The sequence below is a fragment of the Lissotriton helveticus genome, chromosome 4_1, assembly GCF_964261635.1.
Source record: "Lissotriton helveticus chromosome 4_1, aLisHel1.1, whole genome shotgun sequence".
Taxonomy (NCBI): Eukaryota; Metazoa; Chordata; class Amphibia; order Caudata; family Salamandridae; genus Lissotriton; species Lissotriton helveticus.
In genome coordinates, this window is record NC_136063.1 from 564,897,731 (window position 1) to 564,923,927 (window position 26,197).

Below are 26,197 nucleotides of genomic sequence, written 5' to 3' on the forward strand. Positions count from 1 at the left end.
CATCCTGGTAGTTTCTAGTATGAAACACAAAATGAACATCATGTTCGTGTCCATTTAGAATAACATGGCGGTGAGGCCTAGTTAGCCTAAGCAACAACAAAAAATACATTTGAACATATCGTAATGATTTTGTTTAAATTGCAATAGGTCTGTCGGGCATACCTGAATAGAGGTGCAGAACAACTACTATTAATGACTGTTTAATTAAAACACTGCCATCTCACCAGCTTCCTGTGGTCAACGATTAGAGTGCCTCCCTTCCATAGCCTGACTGATTATCTCTTGAGAAACATCAGGTAGTAGTGCTACCATCGCATAACTGCAAGTGAGCAGTAGCTGTTTTCCCCCCATGGTTTAGCCAGGTAAGCCAGGACTGAAACTGGACACTGACACGCTAATTTTCCTTCAATGTCTGGCAACGCCTCTGTCTCGAGGCGTTTCCCCCAGGAAACGCCTCTTGGGACAGAGTCGGTGCACGCTGGGGAGTCAGTGAAATCCAGGTCATGTACACGTGACTGAATTAGCCTTGAATACGTACGAATGCTACTACACATTTGGACTTTGATTACCACTGAGGTTACTACGTACTTGGATACCACCAGTTCAACTTGATTAACATTGAAAGGTTTGCTTAGAATATTTCATTTGATTGTTTTCTGTATAATAGTTGGATCCATTGGGATAAATTACCAAGCCCCGAAGAAGTCTATTCGTGCCTAGAGGCACATGACGAAACACGTGTTGACTGCTTTTTGAGAGTGTTGTGCTTTCATCAAGACTTGTTGTCTGCAACTAAACAAATCTCATTAGAGCAAGACCGTGAAAGTCTGAGGAGGCTGCTTCTTATGGAATATTGAGAAAATCTATAATTTGGAAATGAGTTCAACAGTGAAGATATCGTAACAATTATATGGAATACAATTACTTTCACTTCTAATACTGAACGAGGACTCTTACTCATGTTAAAGTTTGCTCACGGTGGAACATTGGTTTATGCCAGTACTGTTTGAAAACAGCTGATTATTATGGTTGGCAACAAAAACTGTTATTTGTTTTGCCTGATCATTTGGAGAGCCTTCTTCTGGTCTCTTTCCTGGTACATCATAATCATATGGAATGACAGGTCTCTGGATTGTATGTTGTGTGCATGAGTGCTTGGATACACAAGCTGGGTGGGGTCTCTGGGTTGGGGTGTTGAATACTTCATCGGATGGAGGGTGCTCCATGGAGTTTTAGAAGTAGTCCGTGTTGTTGCTGTCTTCTAATGACCTATCCTTGTGCTCTGCTCCTGTTGACCCTCCAGAGCTCCCCACCCTAATAACATCTTCTGTAGAGCTTATTTCGACCATTTGGCCTGAATTCTCACCCAAGAGAAAAGAGTTGAAAGTATCCTTGTTGTACTGCCCACAAGCAAAGCCAGCTATAGCAGGCCAGCATGGAACCACACCTCATCAGTACAGTGGCCCAAAGACTGGGCTAAGGCAACATATATACATAAAGTATTACACAGCATAACCAAACCCTATTCATATGATTTATGCTTCTGTTGAGAGACCCTGCCCCCAACAAAAGGTGGTGATTGGTCATAATACACCATGAGAAATACCACTCCCCTGTAGCTTGTTGCCATGGAGCTGTGACACACCTAAAATGAAAATTAACTTTCCTAGAATGGTGTTCAAATCTAAACTTCCGGTCACACAGGATTTATAAAGTGCGGCTAATCACCCAATGGAGGATCCAGACCCTTGCAGGTCCCAGGGCTTGTTAGAACTGCCAGGTCTTGAGGGCCATTTGGAAGTGAGGTTAGGATCCGGAGGTGCTTGGGGAAGCTGTTCCAGGTGTTATCTTTGTATTCGAGCTAAAGTCCACTGCTACAGTAGACATCTAAATTCTGGTACTGTTTCTTGCCGAAACCTTTCAAGCAGCAGAAGCACCTGAGAAGAGCTCCCACCTCCCTGAAAGCTTCCTCACCTCTCCTGGCCCTCAAGACATCTTCTAAACCGTGGCGAAGGCTATGGACGTCTCCCATGCCCTCCTTAATTTTATGGCTAAGCATCTGCCAATATATAGAAAGAGAATATTGGAAGCAGTAAAGTACTTGTGCAACCTAAAACCATTTGGTCAAAGGCCAGATGGTGTGCTTGGCCTCAGCCTGCATACAGTTGTTGTTACCATCATTGCCTGTGTTACTGACCATATTATCTTAATAAGGAAAGTAATACAGAATTAATAAGAAAACCCTATTGGGTCTCATCTGACACAATCGCCTAGCATGGCTCCGGCACAAACTCATTTCTGAGTTGGATGCTTCAGAATGGGTGAAAACATGCAAAAGATGCACAAATCAGAATGCTGTAGTAATAGTGTACCCACAGAATACTGTAATCAACAGTATTGCAATTGAGGATGCACTGTTACCACAACTGTTTTAGAATTGTACTCCGGAGGAGCCCATAGATTTTCTTTTAAAAGTATAATACTGATTGGGCATTATAATTATTATGAATGACTCGTGCTGCCTGAACGGTGTCTTCTACTCCACATCCCCATCAACTAGCAAGCCATAGTTGTTCAACATTAAACTCGAACTAAAAGAGTGGATACTCTAGACAGCTTGGTTCCTCATTTTCAAGGGGAGATGCAGTACTTGTCACAAGGTTTCTTTTACTTCCTGAGATTCACATATGTCATGGATAGCTGTCCTGATAGTGGTGAGGTTTGGACTCACACCTCCGAGGAGACTGTCTACATGTGTTCATAGTAGCCTTTAGGAGCAGGCAGCTGCAGTATGACCGTTTTTAAAAAGCAAAGTTAGTGGCTAAAATAATGAGATAACAGCAGCCTGCCCTCAGGCCATTGTCGTGGCTGCTTTTAGCATGGGCCTCTTAAGCACATCTCACGGTTCTGTTACCTGTGCACGCCACACCTCTGATTCTCCCCCACCCCATCCCAATCAACCTTAACAGAGTGCTAGTATTTAGAAGTCTAAAGTTATAAATGGATGAACAGAGGGCCTAGTTTCTAAGAAATTCAGAGTGGGGTGGCAAAAGTCCAATGTTTAGCTTTAGGGGGCATGCCTCTGTTTCCCCATTGAAAATATTATCTTTGACCGTTTGATTCTCTCCCCACTACAGTCACACATATACACAGTTGGGGGGGGGGGGGGGGGGGATTCTTTGACCGAGTATGCATAGCTCCTTCACTGAGCTCGAATACCATAAAGTCATTGAGCTATGTGGGATGGACACCGTTGACTGCAGTAAATTATAGTGGCATGATAGGCATTTCTACCTGCCATATGCTAGCAAGAATTTCCAAATGGCCTATCGTTTAAAGTGGGATCACAGTCACTTTTGAATGGGTCCGTCACCCTGTCCAGGTGATACCTTGATGACGTGTGTAACCCATATGTGTATTGTAGACTATGTGTGGAGTGTTTGTTCAATCTAGGTTTGGCCAGATACAAATCCACTTTGATTTCGTACATTGGAGTGGACCTACAAAGGGGGTGGGGAGGTTTGAGAGCACCCAAGACAGCAAATTAATTGCAGATATTTTCCCCAGTACTTCTGAGATCCTTCGAAATGGACCAGGTATGAGGGCATGCAGGAAAGTAGAAAAAAGGTTCTCTCCGTAGTGCAGAAAATATTCTTACCCCCTTGCTGCTTCATTCTTTCCGAAGTGTAACGCACACCTGATCAATTGGGGGAAGCCTCTACTTCTTTTTGTGCCTTCGTTTTGGGTTTCCCTTAACAGAAGACTAGTGAGTTGAATCTGGGGTCTCCTGGCACTGCAAGACAAACTGTGACTGGACCTGTCTGGGAAGAATAAGCAATGGTCCTGGACAGACTGAAACCGATCCCAGAGTGGTCAAGTGTTCTAAACAAACTCTTGTCTGCAAACAGTGTACGAATGGAGCAGAAACAAACTTTGCCAGGTTTGGGACCTAAGACTCTGGAAGTTCAACCTTCTGCCAGAGGAAAGCAGTCATGTGCCTACCTTGAAGGCAAGAGCTGGCTGGCTACTTCAGAGAGGCACGCTTGCATGAGGAGCAGACTGCTTAATAGGTTTTGAAGGGGTGGGGTGCCTATGAAGGAGTTGAGGCATGACTACCTATAGCGGTCTACTGTGACTCCGGAAAGGACCTCCATTGTTTAGCCATAGGGTGAGCGCTAGTATCCCAGATAGCCACTCCGTGTGTGCTGAAGTCGGGGCACCTCTGAATGCAGGCACTCGTGGAAACCGACTGCATGCTTTACTGAGGTGCTGGGGTTGGCTCATACATTTGTTTTGGTGGTGGGTTGTGTCTGGTCCTGATGAAGACTAGACGATCCTCAGCTTTGGGCTGTGCAAAGACACTATCCAGAGTGGCACTGTTTTGGCCTGCTTCACATCAACATCCCAATGGACAGAAAGGTGCTATGGAGGGGTACGACACCAGAAAAGGGATGGGCGAGGGACCATCCCCTTTTGGGATTAAGTAATCCCAGTTTTTGGGAAGGGGTCAACAAGTTCCCCATGAACATTCCTGCAAGATAACCCAGGAGGCCTAAAGTCTGACTTGCACTCAAATACCTCTTTAAACATGTCCTAGAGGAGAAGCCTAGGCTGCCTCCCAAACATGTGATCTTAGTGTGGCAATTGAAGCGCATTCTGATTATGTACATTGTTGTGTTAGAAGTAAGGTACTCTTTATTTTATAAGTAAAAGCACTGGCTGGACATTGATTGATATTGGATGTTGTATTTAGTTCTTATTCTTTTAATCATACATGCCCTCCTGAGTGATATTCTGAGGGCTCTATACTAAAGCGCTATGTTTCATGTCGTGTGCACAAACTCGCCCCCCTTTACTCTGCATGCAGAGTTCTCAGGTAGTGCTCATGTCAGAGCACCAATTACACAAGAGTCTCAGTATAATTGTTCGGCTGCTTATGTAAATAAATTATTTGGAGTCAAATACCGCACTCTTTTGGTGGCGGTATGTGGGTAGGTGTGGCAGTGATCGAGAATCCCAGGCAGAGAACCATAAATGTCAAGGAACCACTCTGTGCCCCTCTTCAAGGAACCTGTGGTGGTATCTGGCTGTCACAAAGTCTGAGCAGGTGTCTCTTAAAATATGGAAGTACTATGGAGTCTGGAGCAGCGCCCTCCACAAGCCTGACCCTGTGCCATTGTTACTCGCTGTGTTCCTAGGAAGCCACCATAACAAGTCATCTACTGACTACCTTGTGCGTGTCTCATATACTCAGTTAAAAACAAATTCTTACTTCTGTTGTGTTGCCATGTAAAAGTTCTGACCGAGCTTAAAATGTCTAAATGTTTTTGTTAAGTGTGAGATGTGAACTGAATCCTTCCTCTTGCAATGTCTTTACATATGGCCAGGGCCACTGGAACTATGCAGTGCTGTGGCGTTTTCCGCATACTCTTGAATTTGCCACATACTTCATCGTTGCTGCATAGTTTTCACTTTAAACAAAAAAAATGTTTTGTAGCTCACAAAGTTAGTTACTTAAAATGCAGCAACACCTGTTGGCCACACAGCGGCGGGCCCTTCACAAAGATTGGCTTGTCACCTTTCAGTTGATTAGTGCTATATTTGGGTGTTAAACTCATACTAAAGGGGTGAAATCTTTGCCAAGACCATGACAACTTGAACAAATTACAAAATAATGAAGTATTACTATCACAAAGTGTGCCTCATTATGCCACGAAATTCACTTTTTTTGCTGCATACTTTAATGAACTCTGCTTCATAATCTAAAAATAAATCTGCACACTTTCATTGGCAGAACACAAACCGTGAGTTTCTCAGCAGAGGGTTGGTGTGCTCGAAATTAAATATAATTATTATTTGTGTGCTGGACTATGCACGGCAAAGCTTTCTGTGCAGTTAAAACTGGAGCCCCACTATGATGTTTTTTCCAGAGCCATTGCCCATATGTGGAGAAGTGTGGCTCACCATTAGAGCGGCAGACCCTGAGGCAGAGGTCTGGTCTGGGACCAGGGTTCAATTCCCGACGCGGCAGGGTCTTGGGCTCAATGTCCACGGACTCGATAATTCTCGCCTAGGTGCCTACTCTAATCATGGGTCCCACTCTTCAACTCTGGGCAATAGCTTGCTTAATCTCCACAACGGCCCCGAAAGCGCTAGGATGCCTGGCCACACCTTGGAGGTGCCCAGTAAGGGGGCATCTCACAGGGAAAGCCAGGAAGGGTTCCACAGCGGTATACAGCGCCAAGATACCTTTCAGGTGATAGTGCGCTTTACAAGTATACACACATTTACATATGAAGGGCCACTGGAATTAAGTGACAGGAGGTCCAAATTACGTTACATTCTCTGGAAACAGGCACAATCAATTAATGGTGGAAATGGTTTTCATAAAAACTTGCGAATTTCACATTGTGTTTTTTCACCCTAAGCTGTGTAGTGGCACAGCTGGCAGAGGTTGCACATTTTAAACATGTTTTAAGTAGGTGCTGGTTTATTTGTCCGAGACAATGCCGATGAATTCGATAGGTGTTCAACCGTGCCAGCTCATTTTTTAGCAAATTCTTTAAAATTAAATCGCAGAAAATAAAATCTCAAAATTTGAAAAAAGATAATTTGCAGCGCTGGAACATGTACACCAAGACGAGCTATGGAATGATGGTGGGGAGAATTGTACCTTTTTTGTCTTTTTTTAAATAATGGGCTGTCAAAAAGTGTCTGCAGTGTTACGGGAGCACCAGGGATATGAGGGAGCAGCCCCTTAGGGCTCAGCTTTCCAAACTTTTCATGTTGGTGACACACCTTTTTGTGAAAAAATTTCAGGGACACGGTAACGCGAGGAAGCGCAGCGAGCGAGCTCGAACCACCTATGGTGGGTTCGGGCCCCACACACCCCAACCCACACACAACCCCACACACACCACCCCACAGACACACCACCCCACACAACCCCCCACACACACAACCCCACAAACCTCACCCCCCACAGACACAACCCCCCACACACCCCCCCAACCCCACACACCTCACCCCCCCACACAAACCCCACACACATTCCACACACATCCCACACTCGCATCCCACACTCACACCCCACAACCCCCCCACACACAACCCCCCACACACACAACCCCACACACCCCCACACACACCGCCACACACACACCCCACACACAACCCCACCCCACAGACACACCACCCCACACCCCCCCCCCACACAACCCCCCACACACCTCCCACAGCCCCCCACACCCCCCCCACCCCACCACACCCCCCCACACACACACCCATACATCCCCACACAACTCCCCACACACACAAAAATGCAAGTGTTCGTCTTTAACACTACTGGTGCTCATGTAAAGCGCTCTGATACCTTTGACTCTAGTTTTCCAGCAGCGCACAGGGCTTGTTAATGAGCCCCAGAGTTTATACAAAGAGAGAGAGAAAGAAATAACATCCGTGTAGTCTGGCCCACACTGTTTGGCTACAATCCCACCACCTCTAGTACTAGACGCACGCCATATTACTCGTGGTTTGGTTACTTCTGATATGTGTGGTAACTCTCGTTTCCGCACACATTAGAATTCGTATCGGGGTGAATATTATACCTTGCACACTTTTCTCCTAGTAAATTTTAGCAGGTCAGACCTGCATAAACGTAACGGGTGGAAATGTGTGGTAAATACCTATTGGCTATGCCAATGCTTGTTTTATTTTCAGAGGGAGAGTACCTGCGTTTCTCAAGAGAGGTAATACTTTTAATTGGAGAGTACCAGCACTTCTCAGAAACAAGCAGGTACTCTGATACACAGTACCTGCAGTCCTATTGTTCCATTTTAAGCACTGCCTATAAAGCAACTCTGAATTTACAGCTATGAAAATTGTATACTTGTGGATTTTCCACATTAAGTTCCATCAGTGGGTGTAACTGACTGCATATCCTGAGGCTCATGCCGTGGGCACCTTTTTTTACCCCTAAATATCCCCTGGGTGTGCAGTGTGTGCGTGCATCAGGGGTATTTAATTAATTTTGCTGTGCATCCGTCGGGAGACTACTCTGGGTGACATTCCCAATGGATTTTGGCGTCTTGTCTCTCAAGTCGTGTGATTGATGCCAATTGATGCTTTGTTTGCAAACGAGGTCCCCTACACGGCACAGAACATGAAAGTTTTAAGAATCTCCGCTGTGGTCTTCTTCACTTAACCCCACTCGGAACATAATAGCATCCCATTGGGAAGAGATCCCCGCCATCAGCACACGATCAGATCACCATCACACAGCGTCCTTCGTGAGAGCATATTTAACACTTCTCTCGATCAGCCCAGCAGGCGCAGTCTCGCTCTGTCGTAGAAGCCTGTTTGTTCTCGTGTGTGAGTTGCGCTTTTGTGGCACTGTGAGCATTTTTCATTAAATGGCCAGAGCTCCGTTGGTGTTTCCTCTGGGTTTATATCCGTCTTCTTCCTGTGGTTTAGCTGCTGACCCTGTAATGCTTCTACAGGGGCAACACAAATTTCACAACAGTTCCTTAGAGCGCACAGCAATTTTAGGAAAATAGTTCACAAATAACAAAGTACTTGGTGCTCCAGGTAGATATGAGCCTGTTGCCTCAACTCCAAACAGGACCACCTGTGTGGTCTGACCAGTTACAAATGATCCACCGAGCACTCAAAAAGTCAATTAAAGTCCACAAATCTGTATTCTCCTTCTTCAGTTTTTCTTATTCTTTATTCGTATGCTTTTCTTCATCCAAAGTAAACCAAAACAGCCGTCTTCATCCAAAGTAAATTCCAATATAACAGCCAACACGTGTTTCGTCTAGTCCGTCTTGGACATTAAGACTTCTTCAGGGCAGTACAAATCCAGTTTAAATCCTATTTGTGGGGTTCTGTCCACTGTATTCTATTTGGCGTTATGACTTATAATAAGAAGTGGACAGTTCGGTAGCACGATATCGTTAACGTTGCGGTATTAGAGTATCCTTATCCTGTGTTCGTTCTTCTGTAATTTATGCTTTGTCACAGATCTCGTATATATTAGTAGTCCTGGTCCATAATTTGTATATCATGAAGTCCAATCCGTAATTTTTCGCGTGCTACAGGGGATTTGTAATAAAGTAGGTTCTGCCCTGTACGAGACAAACAACTCCTACATTAACCGAGCCAAACAAAAGTGACCTTTATCAGAAGCGGGGCTCTCGAGTGATGTTTTGTCTGAGGTACAGTCTCCTAGCAAATAATCTGCTTTATGATTGTGATTCAGCTCACTGAAAGTGTGTCTGTGAGACTCGAGCGCACGGACCCAGTTCATAGCCCTTGACGTCATTGCATCGCGCGACACAGTAACGTGTCGCGCCACACAGTTTGGAAAGCTGTGCCTTAGGGAATGAATGGCTTGTGCTTCTCTCACAAGCCCCCTCATAATTTCAATTTCAGTCTTTCTGCCCCTCCCCGGAGCTGGCTGGAGGTGATTACACTCTTTGTACATTAGGAAGAGACTGGCCTTTTATGTCCCAAAGAGGGTGTTGCGATCAGCTTCATCTGCCACGATTGTGGTCCCTTCCTTTAAACGCGCTCGGATGGGTGGTCGGTCCTTCCGCTATCTAGCGGCCCTCCATTGGAATGGGCTTCCGATCTCTTTGCGGAAAGCCAACAGTCTCCTGATGTTTAGAAAAGAACTAAAGACGTGGCTCTTTTCTGCGTGATCATCACGACTTTCCGAGCTGCGGGTTGGATTGACTGGTCTCTGATCTCTTTGCTAAAGCGCCGGGACACCCGTTTGGGTAGCCGTGCGCTATAAAAGAGTGGGTACATAACATAACATATCTAAGCCAGAGGGCAGAAAACCCACTAGACCCCAGTCAAAATTAAAAATCGATATGGGAGGGAGCTGCCCCCAAAACAATCCAGTCTTTCTGTCCCATGCCCCAAGGGGGCGGTTGTGAGGGATAGATTACAATATGCCCCCGGGGACAGCTAGACCCTTTTTCATAAAATAATGGGGTGGGTATGGCCAATCCGAACATCAGGCTTCACCCTAAAGCCTCAATAGTCTTTCTGCTTTCCTGTGCATTAATACATTCTTTTTTGTGCAAAAGTGGTCTTTAAAATCCTTGTCATCACGGATACCTTGAACGCTTGTACACAATAAGAGGAGGATTGATCTTTCATGTTTGTTCTTGGTCTTTGACTATTTTGTACCATAATACACAGGTTTCCCTGTATACTACAGCAAAGGATGGACAAAAGCGGAGTGAGTCTGGTAGGAACAATGGTCAGAACACTTGCCCAAGAAAATCCAAATATTACATTCCTAAAATCTCATCCACATAGGTTTACATGAATACAACTACAAACCTACCTCCACGGCATCCATCTAACTTGTGTTTATTGGCTCTCGCTCTGCTCAGAACTAGTATACATCACCACATACCATACATAACCTCAATCTTCTGTGATAAGAACATGGTGTGCCCTTCATCTTTGATAAAGTCGTCTCAATGAAAATGATGACAGGCTTGCTGTCATCAACAAAATTACACCATCCTTCAACTCCTTTAAATGCCTGCCCACACAGACTATCCCCAGACTGATTTGGCCTCCAGCGCCCCTCCCAAATCCTTGCTTGTGCTCTTGTCCATAGCCTGCTTCTTTAGCACCAACACTATCAACCTATTTCGATCTCTTGTGAGAAGCACACAAGTAAAGCAATGCTAAACTATTTTACTTTAACCGTGGTCCACTTAAACTGTCATTTGGTACAATCCATAGGCCATCCCTGAACTTTCTAGACTTTTCCTGTGTCACAGCCCCTCCCCTGCTCCCGAAGGGTTATGGAAACCAATTGAAATGACAATGATTTTTTTAAACCAAACTCACCCTGTACACCGTTGCACAAACCCTCTTCTGCCTCCTTCCCAACACCATCTCACACACCGAGCCTCATTTAGTCGACACGCCCCGATAGTCTGCCCTGCATAAGAAAATCAAACCAAAACTGTCCTCATCCTGATACACCAATGAATTGAACATGAACAAATCTTTTATCCACATAAGTGAAAAAACCTTACACAACTCCAAATCACCACATTACCTCCAATAGACGTACAGATGTGTATTTTTGTGATACACAGCAACGGGAGTTATAGTTATTTAATATTGACATTTTAGGTGGGGGTCCGATTAGCTTAGAGGGGAGTAATTTTTTTTCTATTGTAAAAAAAAAACTCCTCTGATATAGAGGGGGATACTCTTTTTGATTTGATAAAAAGGGGATGTACAAGTACTAGAGAGCAACTCAAAACAGGGAATGCTTACTCATTGTAGTGAGGAGCCTCACTGCAAATAGCCCCCCACACAAACCAGGAACATTGCCTGAGAACCGAAGTAGAGTTGCAACATTAGGAAACCAGATTGTGCTAAACACAATAACACACTGAAGTGGGGTCCAAATCAATAGTTCAATACACTGGTTTAATAAGAAGGACTCAGCAAATCCGGGAAAGGGAATCCCTAAGATACCCAGTTAACTAACATGGGAAAATAGAAGGTAAGGGATCGAAGATCCAGTGTAAATTGGTATGAGAAGCGAAGGAGTCGAAACAATGTTGCCAGTCGATAACCTGTGAGTCAAATGAACCTTCATAGTGCTCTGCCTCATCTTATCTGGCATTCAAAAACTACAGGGGCAGTCCAACAACCCTGAACCAGGGACAGACAATCGATACACCCAACAGAAGGTTCAGGAAGAAAAGTTAAATGAATTGTGCAACTTAATGTATACAAATTAAAAATAAAAAGGGAAAAGGGGGGGGAGAGGGAGAAAAAGGAGGGAAAAGAAGCCTATAAGATCATAAATTCAAAGATAATTGGTTCAATTATTGGTTGTAATAATTTATTACATATTTTGAAAAGTTTAAAAAGAACAATTACGCTCAAGACAGAGTGTTGGTATACAAAAAAAACCCATCATAAACGAAACCAGTGGCTTAACAAAAGGACATTACATGTATAAAGAAACAGCACAAACAGAAATAATGTACCCTTCAAAAATTATTGCCACAAAAAGCGTTGACGGCGTTTCGACCGCTGTATTACTGTACAGTCATCATCAGGACTTGAGTTTGCTTGAGCGTTATACAACTTTTCATTAAAAACGGAAGACCAACCAAACGATAGTGGATGGCTGTCAAATTAGTTCCAGCTTGGAAGAACAGAATTCGAAATTGATACCCAGTGTCCAAAGATTATAATCCAATCTATAATGGATATCCATAATCCACTAGATAGTACGCCAAATAAATCAGCGATATATTCTTCCTTGGCGCAACACTGTAAATCCGTCCATGCCTCGGTGAAGTGCTTGACCGAGGCGTGGACGGATTTACAGTGTTGCGCCAAGGAAGAATATATCGCTGATTTAATCTTTGGACACGGGGTATCAATTTCGAATTCCTTTTTTCCAAGCTGGAACTAATTTGACAGCCATCCACTATCGTTTGGTTGGTCTTCCGTTTTTAATGAAAAGTTGTGTAACGCTCAAGCAAACTCAAGTCCCGATGATGACCATACAGTAATACAGCGGTCGAAACGCCGTCAACGCTTTTTGTGGCCATCATTTTTGAAGGGCACATTATTTCTGTTTGTGCTGTTTCTTTATACATGTAATATCCTTTTGTTAAGCCACTGGTTTGGTTTATGATATGTTTTTTGTTTTGTATACCAACACTCTGTCTTGAGCGTAATTGTTCTTTTTAAACTTTTCAAAATATGTAATAAATTATAATGTTTCTTGAAATTTGAACCAATTCTCTTTGAATTTATTATCTTATAGGCTTCTTTTCCCTCCTTTTTCTCCTTTTCCCCCCCTTTTGCCTTTCTATTTTTTATTTGTATACATTAAGTTGCACAATTCATGTAACTTTTCATCTTATCTGGCAGCCAACCATGGCTCAGTAGTGGCTGGGACGTGTCTCGTCTCGAAGTCTGTCCTCCTTGATTGTAGTTTCCATTGCACAGACGACCACCTCTTCTACATATGACTTTTCCTAACACTTTTTTTCCGAGACCTGACGCCACATAAAGCTATTGCTTCTCTTTCTGCTACAATATTTTACTGTATTAATGTATGAGGCCAGCAGATTTTGCTCTATGCGGAGATACATTCTTTATAGAGTTATTTGCCATTTAGAATGCTTAAGATGAAAATACTGCCCACAATCATTATGGTTCTAAATTGAAATTTACAAAAGGATACTTTATTCATGACCTAATTTTAGAACAACTGCATATCTGTTTTGCACTCTCAACTTTTCGCTGTCTCCGCCTTTTCTTAACTCTGCTTCTTATTCTTCATACAATGCCTTTGGCTTTTACATCAAATCCAAAAACTCCAACATATGTGCTACTTGTTCTTCTTATCCTAATAATTCTTCTGCATCCCCTACCAATCTGTGTTTCCTGTTCCTCTCCTTGCCTATGTAATTTTTATCTAGACAACCAGTCCTCATCTCTGACTCGAACCGCTGCATTTACAGCTGATCCATTACTCACTCCCGTAGTAAAATCTGTTTACACTTTACTGTTCCTTTGTTGGTTTTTATGCTTAGGGTTTTTTTTTTGTCATCAGAGCTCTTTCCCTCAGTCATTGCTTCCCCTGTACTTAAGAAGCATTCCCTAGAGTATAGCAACCTTTCTAAATTTCTGACCAATTTCTCTACTTTTTTTTGCAAAATTCTGGAACATAGTGTTTATCTCCGCTTTCATTCTTTCTTCAAGCTACTGATTTTCTTTCTTCAGTACAATCAGGGGTTCACTCTTGCCCCTCTACAGAAACCACACTTTCTAACATTTTATGGTATGCTTCTCATAATTAGTACTCTTCAATTCTCTTCTTTCTTGATCATTATGCTGCTTTTAATGTAATGGATCGTTCTGTTTGCATTTGTTTTCTGTGTAAAATTGGGATATCTGGTACTGCATTTAACTGCTTTAATCCGCATTGCTTCTAGCTTTTACAGTATCTTTGGCTGCTCTCTATGGTATTCTTCAGGGTTCGGTTCTCAATCCTCTACTCTTCTGGCATACTGTTACATTAGTTTCTATTTTTCTTCTTTCGAATTTAACTCTCACGTTTCTGTGGATGACTCTCTAATCTTTCACATTTCCTCCCTCATTTGACTCTTTGCACATTGCATTTCTGCTTCCTTAAATGTAATAAAGAAACTGATGGCCTTGCACTTCTTAAAACCCAACTTGAAGAAAACTGAGATCCTTTTATTTTCAGCCTCTGTAGCCATAACCACTCCCCCTCTGATATTCTTCTCATTCACTACTATCCATTTTCTTGCTGAGCTAGAGATCTTGATGTGTTTTATTCATCCTTGAATTTCTCAGAGAAACTCTCTTCTGTTGTCATGTCTGTTGACTACGTCTTCACACCATTTAAAAAAAATCATATATGTCTTATCTTTGTCCTCTTCTGGACTCCTCACGTCATGTTTGAAACTCACTCTGTCTGTCAAAACTCTTTAAAAACATCTCAGTAAGTGTAGAAGGATGGGAGCTGTATTTAGGAGTAATTACAAATTACTCACCTTATTTCCTCTTGTGGTCCAATTACTGAATTTCTTTTCTTCCAAATGACCATCCTGCTGTCACCCACTCTGTTTGCACGTGTACATGTTTTGTATTATCTTCTTTATAGAGCCCAGTTACGCCAACATTTCTTGGATCTCTTTGCAAAGAAGTGGGTGATATGTCCAATGCAGAGAGCACCAAAGACAATAACAGAATGAACTGACAGTACGGTAAAATTAACCAGCTGACCTTTCTTCGATGTCAGACAGTGCTTAATTTGAGTTGGTGGTTTCCTGTGCTCAGCACCAGCACATATGCCAGTCTGCCAAATGGTGGAACTGTTTGTTTAATGTATAGACTCTCACAACAACAGTTGTTTATTAATTTAATATAGAGTAAAAAATATTACTTATTCCTGCCGCTGTAGCGTTTGCACACTTGGCCCAAAATCTTTTTGTATGTTAAATATCTAGGATTTAATTTTAATCTATAACCTCTGACCAGCACCAATCTCAGTTTGTACGCCCATGGATCCTGTTCTGTACTAAAAGGGAGTGAAATACCTGGAGGATGAGCAATTACCAAATGAGGACCAGGAATATGATAATTGCTACTCTAAATTCTTTATCTTTCACTGCTTAATACTCAGACTAAAAGTGTATCAATCATAGATTTTACCCACAAGCAAATGAGTCACAATCAGCAGAGTGTAGTTTGAAACTTAAGGTCTAATGTATCTTTTTACGGGCAAAGAACCTTAAAATAAATGGCCTACATTCCTAGAATTATCTAAGTAGGTTTAATAAAGCAGTATCAAACTCTGTTCGATTCAAGGATAATAGGACCAATCTTACTCAGCCGAGGGAAATAGTAGATAGCTATAGCAATTGGTTCAATAGGAAATCAACTAAACCTCATACAAACCTTTGAGAAAGTTCAACAAGCTCCAAGTGACCAGTTCCAGTTAGTTAAAGACAGAGATGTGTCTCGGTCCGTCACTATAACCTAAAAGTCACAGCAGCATGACGTGAACCTTTCCAGCTGAAAAGGTTCCACTACGCTAGCATACCAGCCAGCAGCAGATAGCAGTATTACGTCACAGTTGGCATTGTCTTTGGATGTCCAAGTTGTCCGTCTCAATGCTGCATCATAGGTGAGTAAGTGCTTTAAGTTCAGTTCCAAAGTCTGAGCAATTATACTCCATGAGTTCCGGGGTAACACCCCTTAACATCATCTAGAATGTCGGACTACTCTGTCCCTTTGGTAATCTTCGATAGGATGATGTAGTAGGTAATAGTATATAATCTGGAAAAATGAAGGATTCACGTTACGTTGCTCCCTTAACCATTGTAAGTTTAGTCAAATGAACAATGAAATACTCCGCAAGAACAGAGGCCTACATGAAATTGAGCTCAATCATGATGCTATTGTGCCAAAATATTGAATCTCCCATCACATAGCATAAATTAATTTCACTATAAATGCATTAATAAACATTTCAATCACAACAAAATTATTTCATGTAAGTATAAGGTACTCATAAAATTGTTCGAATTGCCACTGTTGCACGTAGTGGAGAGGTGTGGTACAGCGGCCAAGGCAGCTGACTTCGGAGTGCAGGGTTCACGGTTCGATCCTCGGCGGCAGCTCGGCACCATGTGACTCTGGGCAATAGCTCACTTAATTTCCATGACGGCCCCCAGCGCCTTGAGACCCGTAAGGGTGAGTAGTTCGCGCTTTACAAATACGGATTTACATTTCACATACATCGAAATAGTACATAGATATTTTCTTTGTATATATGTTATTAAGGCGCACATACATTTATAAGTATGTTTGATAAAGGTTTCACAGAAGTTATTACAACTAAAACTCGTGAAGTGCCTACTTTTTCTTTTGTCAATTTCAGTGTACACATTACACATAAAATGCTATTTAATTCTAACGCACGGAATATTTTGATTTTGCATGTAAAGCTCCAAGACACGTTATTATTGCATTTTCTGATAACAAGAGCGTAATTATTAAAGTGTTAATAATTCATATCTGTTAAGTAAACATAAATATGATATAGACTCATTCTAGCATTGTACATGCTTTTACGATGCAGTATCTAAATCAGTTGCATTTTTTCATTTTCCAGAAACATGGAGCTTAACACACCTTCATCACCATTTACAGAACATTTTGTCATGATTATTTTCTTACTAATTTGTCACAATTTTGCAAGAGGAAAACCTCTGCTGTATCACCGCCAACGCCATTCTTATAGCTTTGAACACTTGGAATAGTCAGAATTGTCCCACTTGTAGGAGTGTAATGGTTAGCAGTTGTGCTGTCACTGTAATTGTCATTGCTGACAGTAAATACAAATGGTGAAAGTGGAATTACCCTCCTGACGAGGGCCCTGGCACTTATTATTATTTTATGTTTTACAAGCTAAGCACTGATGTCAGAAAATGGAATTTTTTCTACAAGAAAATGCATGCACTGTTCATAGTTTTGCTGTAGGCACAGAGAACACTGCACACATCCTTAGTTAGTTTGACTGTTGGGATGGCAAGGTATAGAGGCTGGCTAATCAAAGGACATATCCAGGTGTGTGTGCAATTTAAACTTGGTAGCCAATGAATTATTTTTTTAAGTTTAAAATTAAGTTTATTGGATTATAGATATTATAATAATACAGTACAGCAATAATAAGTATAATGAGAAACAATTGTTATTATTAAAACGATGCATATTTAAAGATTTACCAAAAAGTAGCCAATGAAATCTTACAGCATCCCTGTGACCAATAATAATGGCTTTGAGAAGAAACCCCCTGGGGCTTACCCTGACAGCTAATATAGCAGACCAGTTAAGTCACCCGCATTTCCGGGTAAACACCTGTGAAATTAACCTCCCACCCGCAGATGTGCTGAAGTATTCCTCTGCTCAATGGTGCGAGGAGATTGATTAGTCCTTGAAAAGTTTCTGCAGTGGGAAGCTGCACATGTGGCTTCATGTCTGAATCACTGTGATTTCTAGGCTCGTCCTTCACACACACACACAGAAAGGAAGAGGCTGTAACACCTGTACCACGGACAAGTATCAATAAGAAACAGCAGCACATTAATGTGAGGCTGCAGGGTGAATTCTGGCACACCAAACCTTCCCTGCAACCCGAATGCTGCAGGGAAAGAAAAGACTGGGTAAAGAAAGGTCATTTAAACGTTTGCACAGCTTACTGGGGAGAGACAAAGGCCATTGACAACAAGCATTTGCAATGCAATAGGTCTTGCATTTCTGATAGTTTGAGGTATTGGCGTTGCAAATAATAATGCAACGCCAAAAGCTCATACTTACAGTAATGTGAGACCTAGTGTATTGAAAATGCATGCGTAGTGAGCCAGGAACCAGCATTGTATGCCTCAGTGCAGTACCAAATGCTGCTCTTAGAGGTACCTAGTGAGCAAGGCATCCGCATTATATGTCTTGGTGCAGTACCACAAGCTGCTCCGAGAGGTCCCTAGTGAGCAAGGCACCAGCACTGCATGTCTCGGTGCAGTACCACAAACTGATCCTGGAGAGCAAGGCACCGGCATTGCATGTCTAGGTGCAGTACTGCAAGCTGCTCCTAGAGGTCCCTAGTGAGCAAGGCACCAGCACTGCATGTGTAGGTGCAGTACTGCAAGCTGCTCCTAGAGGTCCCTAGTGAGCAAGGCACCAGCACTGCATGTCTTGGTGCAGTACCGCAAGCTGCCCCTAGAGGCCCCTAGTGAGCAAGGCACCAGCACTGCATGTCTCGGTGCTGTACCAAAAACTGCTCCTAGAGGTCCCTAGTGAGCAAGGCACCAGCACTGCAGACCTCTTTTGGTCACATATGGTACTGCACCCTGCAGAAGATACGGTAATTCCACCCTACCCAAGACAGTACAATGAGTACATTCAAATAGCTATGTCCAAATATAGAATTAGTAGCTTTGAAATGTGGCAAAATAATTATTACATCAATTTTGGATTAGGTTGTACTCTCTGTTGAGCTGATGAAGAGAAATGTATTGACTGTCTCATATGTTCAGATGTTCTAGTGAGCGAAGAAAAGCATTGCCAGCCTATCTTAGTACCAAGTGTGTGTCTTCCCTGAAGCCTTTTAAGAAAATAGTGCATTGAGACTGTAATATAAAGGGAATAACAACACATGTCACAATGGGTGTCCTCATGGGAAGTTATAAGAAGAGACCAGGTGGTACTAAGGAGTGACTACAAGCCTATTACCCAATGAAAAGCCACCAATTACAAAGGACAAGAGCCAATTAAAAAGATGGGCGGAAAGCAGGCAAAGCTTTCTGCCCATATCGTGAATACAGCATGTCTCGAAGAGACACGCAAGACCTAAAAATTTGTGATTTCTATCCAGGTTTTACTATCCTCAGAGTGTAGAAGCCGCTGTAGGGACAATGCAGAATAAAGCCCAGCACAAACCACAAAACTGAGAAAAACACTGTACCAGAACTGCCTTTGTCAATCCCACGTGGAAAAGAAACAAAGACACAAACCTCCCATTGTCTGCACCTATTCTTGTGTTATCCACACTGAAAGGAACATGGAGAGGTCAAATGGGATTTGATTTGCAAAATTTGCTGTGTCATCCTCTATTACAAATCATTTGTAAACTTCCCCTGTACATTAATTCTTGAACATGCTCTTCTTATTTTTTTTTGTCTGCTCAGGCCCTTATTGCAATGGGAGTCGGAAAATGATTTCCGAGCTTCATTGCGGGTTCAATTTCAACTGGCGCATTACGATGCAGGCAGTCAAGGATCCCGTCGGACAGTCGGAGACCGGCATGTATTCCCATTGGACAGCATTTCCGCCTTAGGGATTACGATGTCGGTTTCTGACAGACTTTCCATGTTGGGCTTTCCGACATGGAACATTGGGGGCCCCTAGCAGGGCTCTCTTCACACTGCGGCCTCCAGTTGGGGGCTGAGGGGACACCTATAGTGCCCTCCTGTTGATGCCTGCACCTCGTGGCAGGCACCTCACACCGTGTAGGGATGTACAGATTCTCCCATTTGTCCATGGGAGCTTGTGCTAAGGCCGGCTTACGGCCGCAGCACAAGTTCCCATAGACAAATTAGAGTATGCGACCGCACCATGTGCGGTCGCATTGTAATTGTGGTGTCGGGCCGCCGAACAGAGGTTGGTTAGTCTGGGGACCGCAACCCCGCCCAACAACGTAATTAGGCCCTCGGTGGCTAAAAGATTGTTGACCCTTAATTAATATTCTTAATTTGCACACACAGTAAACAGGACTACTTCTTGGTGCCAGCAATAAAGCACTGTGAAATCTTCCTAGGATCACACAAGTCAGTCAAATGGAGATGCCAGGATTCATATCACATCTCCTGATGGCCACTTACCAAAATCTCTGCTTTTCATTCACCCCGTTTTCCTACACACATGAATGATGCCACAGGATGAACAAATGGTCTGTTAGAGTAGAAGCGGCCAGTCTATCTGTGGATATCCATTCCTAACTATTTAAAAGGATATCCCAAGGAAAAGTCCCCTTGTGAAGAGGCATGCACACAATCCATTTCTAAGAAATGTTGTTGGTTGATGGAGTTCCAAAATTGTCAAATTGGAGTATCTCATATCTGCAGCAGATGTTTGTAATGTTGCACGAACATCACCATAATATTTTAATTAGATAATTGAGTCGTGTGATACAGTGAAATCCGAATAGATGAGCTTTGGTCAATTTTTCCAGGCCCTCACGTAGCCTGGCTGCAGTGTTCTGGATCAGGTTTTGTGTTAGAGCAGCATCATTGTTAATGTGCCTATAATCCTAGCAGGATCGCTTAAAGGCAGTAATAACAAGAATGTGATTGCCTAGTTTAGGAGTGGAACAATACTCCAATGGCGATTCAGGGAACAGAAACATATGCTAGACCGCTTTGTAAACTGTATCTCTGGGAACAAGATGTGGTTGACAATTGACCCTGGCTCTGTAATGACTGGGTCAATGTGTCTTGGAGCCAATCTACAAATTCTCTGTCCTCCTTGATTGTAGGTTCCATTGCATTGACAACCACCTACTCCACATAAGACATTTCCTTTCTCTCTTTTCCAAGGCCTAACACCACGTGCTAAAGCTATTGATTCTCTATCTGCTACCATTTTTCATTGTTTTCACTTTTATTCTGCACTGGTGAAATCTCTCAGTCCAAAGATCATGTTCAATGTTGTTGAACACTGCTGATTAAAGTCCAAACGTCTCTGCCTGTATTTAAGTGTCAGTTCATTAAAGACTAACATTAAATCTTTTCAGGTGCTCATACCGGTCTAAAGTCTATCTTTAAACGTGCACACAGATGATTTGCCTCAGCAAAATTTTGGATTTGTGTAGCTGTCACTTTCTACAACGTTTGCATGCACCTGGCAGTTGAGAGATTGGTAAATAATTAATTTGATCGTTTAGAGCAAACATCATTTTTGTAGTGGCCTCGATACTTCTGAATTAAATGTTACAGAGACCATACTGTTTTTAAGGAGCACTTTAAGATAACCAATAAATCATCATTCATGAGAGGCATTATTTGCTTATTGATTTTGGGGTGATTCTTATAGTGGAATGACAGTTATTAGACGAGAATCCATTTGATATAAAAGAGGGTCATCCAAAGTGAAAATGGAACTGGGTCATTGTTAATCCTGGTTTAAAAATCTGCTGGAAATTGTATATTTTTTGCTCCTTTTCTGATCTGGTTTTTAGCATCCATCTTTATACCAAACTAACCAGACAATTTATCACCGAGATTCCTGCATGGAATTAATTTCAACTGTGTGATGACTGGAGTATTACATTCAAAGAGGTTTTTTGAAACTATTTACTAATGACATTAAATGACCGACTAGAGAAACATCACTTGGCTTTCTAGATCTTCGCTTGTGTTCCGTACATTTCGGTGAATATAATACTTTAGCATCAAGGAACAATTAGCCTTCCAAAGCACTCCAGCCTGAAAATGTCTAGTTTACGGGAACAAGTTCTAGGATGGTGTTATTTATCCACTTCAAAGTATGCAACGGGGCCATAAACAAGACCTCTGTTTCAACACTGAAATGAACTGTATTGTGCTCAGGATGGTTTATGCAACTTTATTTCAGTGTTTCAGTACTGGTTTCTACCTTTGTACCAGAGGGTTTCTGCTCTAATAGACCATACTGAAACACGGAATCCCATAAAGGTCTATCCAAATAATGCAGAAAGGAAAAATGCAGGTGGGGAGTGTGTAAAGGTTGGCTATGGTGAATACACACTGTGCTCCACTTAGAATATTATTATTTGCCACTGAAAAAATGCTTCAGTTTCTTGTCTTGTGAACAAGATATGCCACAGTTGGGTAAGGGCAAAGAGTATAAGGGACATTATAGTGATGGACTCATACATTTTAGTGCATTGCGCATCAAGTGTCCTGAGATACGTGGGTGCAGGTATGTCAAGATCTGGATACCATGCCTCCAAGAATGGTGATGTTGAATTGTACAAGGAGTCTCTGTAGTTCCTTCAAAAAGTCACATCCATGTCCTAAATTGCTGTTTGGCTGGAGTATAGGTTTTTGATTATAACCTTAAGAAACAAACTTCCTCCTAGGAGGTTTATTTGCATGCTTGGTGTCGTAGGTCCAGAAACATTAGGATGGCTAGTAGCCAGAAGATGGGGAGTGAGAGAGGAAGACTGGTAGCAGCACTCACATGGCTGATCAATAAGAATGAGCTAGGATCAATAGACATCTGTATTGGAGAAAGTTCAATACCAACTTCCCAGAAGCACAGATTGATCACCCACATCTCTTATCCAAAAGAACGAACTAGAGGATCTAGTGCCAGCACTGAAAGGTTTGAAGTATTGAGTGATAACATCACCAAAGCACCCTGACAAAAATGCATTATATTAGATATTCATCAATCTTTAGTTATAGAAATGTCAAGGACTGGATGCTGAGAAGGTCTGCAGAGTCCTCTTCTTGATTGCACAAATAAATGGTACTGTGCCACCCTGCACAGAACAGTAATGTTAAAGTTGACAAATGTTCCCTCTAGAGGGTTCCATTTAGGAGGAAAACACAACGTATAAAAATCTCCTTGGCAATCTGGTAGCTCTGATTTAAGATGAGCACTGAAGTGATCAGTAAGGCACCAAACTAACCTGATTATTAGGCTTAAATCCAGAAGTAACATCCAGTAGAATTTCCAACTGTTAGAGCAAGGGGTGATTTAGTCGTGAACAAATGCATTCCAGAACGTCTTCCTCTCGTAATCACCCTTCTTTACATATGCTTCAAACAGGAGCTGAAATCACAAGAAATCATTCTACTACATCTTGGATTGAGAACCTGAGAAAACATCGCATACACAGACCCCCCCCCCTCTTGGGAAGGCATGGTTATAAAGTTTGTCCAGATCCCTGTCTGGGAATTCTGGGCATTCTTTTGGCAAGCAAAGACGCCCTTAGCACCTCGCTTAACTCCCCAGTACTGCTGCCATCCTTAATGTTCCGTATTCCAAGGGACTTGCAGAACACCACTCTATGTGACCATGAGCAAGGAGATGTCAGAACAGTCCAGCTAGTAAGTATGCCCAACCATGAGTTGCACACAGCATCCAAAAAAGCGCAGTGGGGCAGGGTTTATAGAGCACCTTTTTATCGGCTGGATGCATGAAATCTCTGGTAAGGTCCTGATACTGCTTTCTGCACAGATCTCAGCCCATATGTAACAAAAAATAAATGAAGCATTGTAAGTCATTCACTATGAAACTTTAACGCCTTAACTGCGGTGGGAATTCCGCCGCAGTGTGGGCGTTCTAATGGGTGGGTAGGGCTGCGCGGCCAACGGCTGTTCACAGCACCAGGGAGGGAGAGCATGGAACGGGTTAAATACAATCACTAAAACCCATAAAGCATGCAGATTGGCCTTGGACAATGGTTGTATATTTTTCAAATGGTATTATGATAGCTGACAGAGCAGATGATTTGGTGTTCAGTGGTAAAATATATTTTAATGTAATTTTATTTTAATTTATTTAGAAGAATTTTGATTGACACTGGAGAGCCCTCTGTGCCAGAATACATCGGCTGCTTAAAGCAAGCATTAAGCCAGTTCAACACCGCAATCCAGGAAATCATTGTAACTCACTGGCACATTGACCACACTGGAGGAATATCAGATATCTGTAAGAGTATCAAGAATGGTAGGTATAAAACTGTAATTTTGTTTTCAAATAACTTTACATATTAAGAAAGTAGGAATTTCCTCTTCTGACTATTGGAACAGAAAATCAGTGGGGGCCATGCCTAGAGATAGTCGCTGGTTTCAATTGATTGTCTTGGCTTGAAAAGATCTCCACTTCTTTGTCATAGTGAGACCCTCCTTTGAATCTCTCAGGGTCCCAGAAAGAATATGGTGATATTGTCCCTAATATTCTAGTGTCAAAATATCCAGGTGCTAGGCAAGAACCTACAAGAAATCCATCTTAATAGCAGTCCTTCCTTCGATCATAAATTGATTCATCTAAAAACTGTCTGAAAAAGGTCTTTAAATTTGTAAAGTAGACTACTAACCCTTCCACAAAATCTGAAATTACTACTCAGTTATGAAATGTGATAAATTTGCTCATTTCGGAAATAGGCCAATGAACAAAGGAAACATCTCCCATTTATTCAAAAATCCTCTAATAATTATAAACATGCTTCAGCGAGATCTCACGCTCCAAGTTGGTCAATGCTTTTGCCAAAGTGAAACCTATAATCAGTTGACTGATCCTATTCTGGAAAACTTTGGGGTGGACAAAAGCCAAAGCCAATGCCAATGTTGGCAGCTCTGCCAGGAATATCACTAATTCATAGAAAGAAGCAGGACTCATCCTGACTTTTAAATAAAAACGATACATCAAATGTATGTAATTGTTGCCTAATTCCCCTTCTGATGTACCTAGCTAACATCTGATACTAAAATGGTTATAATCTCATGCAAGATAGATTTCAGGTTTGGTCATGAAGCAGCTGAGCAAGGTTTCAGAAAATATACTACAAATACGAAACATTAATAGTGGAAAAAAGTTCTCTTTTCTATTTCCAGATGATTACTCTGTACTCTGGTGGCTTTTAGACTAAAATGTCTTGTCTTTTCTAGAACTTCAAATTACTTCACCATGATAATAAAGCCCAGCTCTGTTGAGATGAAAGTGGAATGCGGTGTGCAACAGGGCTGCATCCTAGCACCAGTTCCGTTGAATTGGTTTATTATAAATGACGTTCACAACCCCCCCTTTCCCCGAATCACCTCAAACTGGATGCCCACACCTCAATAATCTTCCAATTTCCCTCATACTACATGCAGAAAATGCCAACTTATGCCACTCACATAAAATGCTATAAACTCTCTCTTGGCTGCCTCTGAACCTTATGTAAATGAAAGCATTTGGTCACAACTGTACAGAAATTTTAAATAAAAGTGTTTCCTCCTAGACAAATTTGACAGTTGTTCTATATTAATTGCACAGAACTGGACTCCATGAAAAATATAGATAGTCGGACTTCCAGATGCAGACGCACAAGCAGCATTTGAAAGTATATAGCTCTGTAGTGGTCCACTTTAATAAAAAATCTAGTGGGATTCCCTTTCTGCAGCACTTGGGGGTTTTCAGGGTGAGACGCTATTTGTCAACTTGTAGGGCGAAGAAGTTTTGGACCACTTTAGTGTTACTGGTCTTTTACAGTAGAAAATGCCTTTTCACTATCATTCCTTCAATTTCCCATTGCAATGCTAATTCTAACCGTATAATTTGAACTAAATTTTCATTCTGCTGTACTCCAGGGTGCCCTACACCTCCTTTTATTTTGCGCTCTTCTTCAAACTAATCCTGAAGCTTTCATCTTCAGGCCAACACTGAGGGATATACTGAAAAATGACAGTTTGTTATCATTAAATTAGTTTCCCACATCAAAGTAATTGTATCAAGTATTGGTCCTATTTAGCTGTGCAATAAACTTAGCAAGTTGATCATTTAGTGCAACCACACACCAGCATCATGTGTAGTGACTGGAAAGTTTATACTGGTCGGAAATCGTATCTCAGTTCAATTAATCCTCATACCAGTTTTCTGTATCATTAAGTCAGGTAGAGGGTTTTCAGTAAATTACGGTAAAATCATACATCATTTACTGTTATTCATATGTCTCACATGAAAGCCAAATGTTTACATTGGTTTTGCACATTTTTGTTGTCGTTACCGTGCCTCAAGAGCCAAGTGGATTAATCCACTGATGAAACACCACTATCTTAGTACTTCTCTGAGATGACAATAGAAAAAAGAGCACGGAGGATTGGCCAAGGGAGGTCTTGAAGTCCTGACAATTATGTACACTGTTGGCATTATAATTACTGCCATTATGATGACCTAAATGCTTGTTTAGTTCTAACGCAGTGAAGATTTGTGGATGTAAAGTGTACCAAATAAATCTCTGAATGCAATTCCAGTGCTATCCATCTATGTTACTGTAGTTAATGTGGTTAAACAATCTCAGGACGATCAAAATCGAACTATTCCATCTTGCCTTCAGAATGACATG

General features: G+C 42.0%; 1 protein-coding gene across 1 annotated transcript in view; it reads left to right on the top strand.

The window, feature by feature from the left end:
• Positions 1-26,197, top strand: part of LACTB2 (lactamase beta 2) — a 216,236-nt gene that overhangs the window by 28,545 nt on the left and 161,494 nt on the right. The window contains exon 2 of the mRNA XM_078687161.1: positions 23,654-23,817. Coding sequence (XP_078543287.1) covers positions 23,654-23,817 — 164 coding nt within the window. The remainder of the gene's footprint in view (positions 1-23,653; positions 23,818-26,197) is intronic.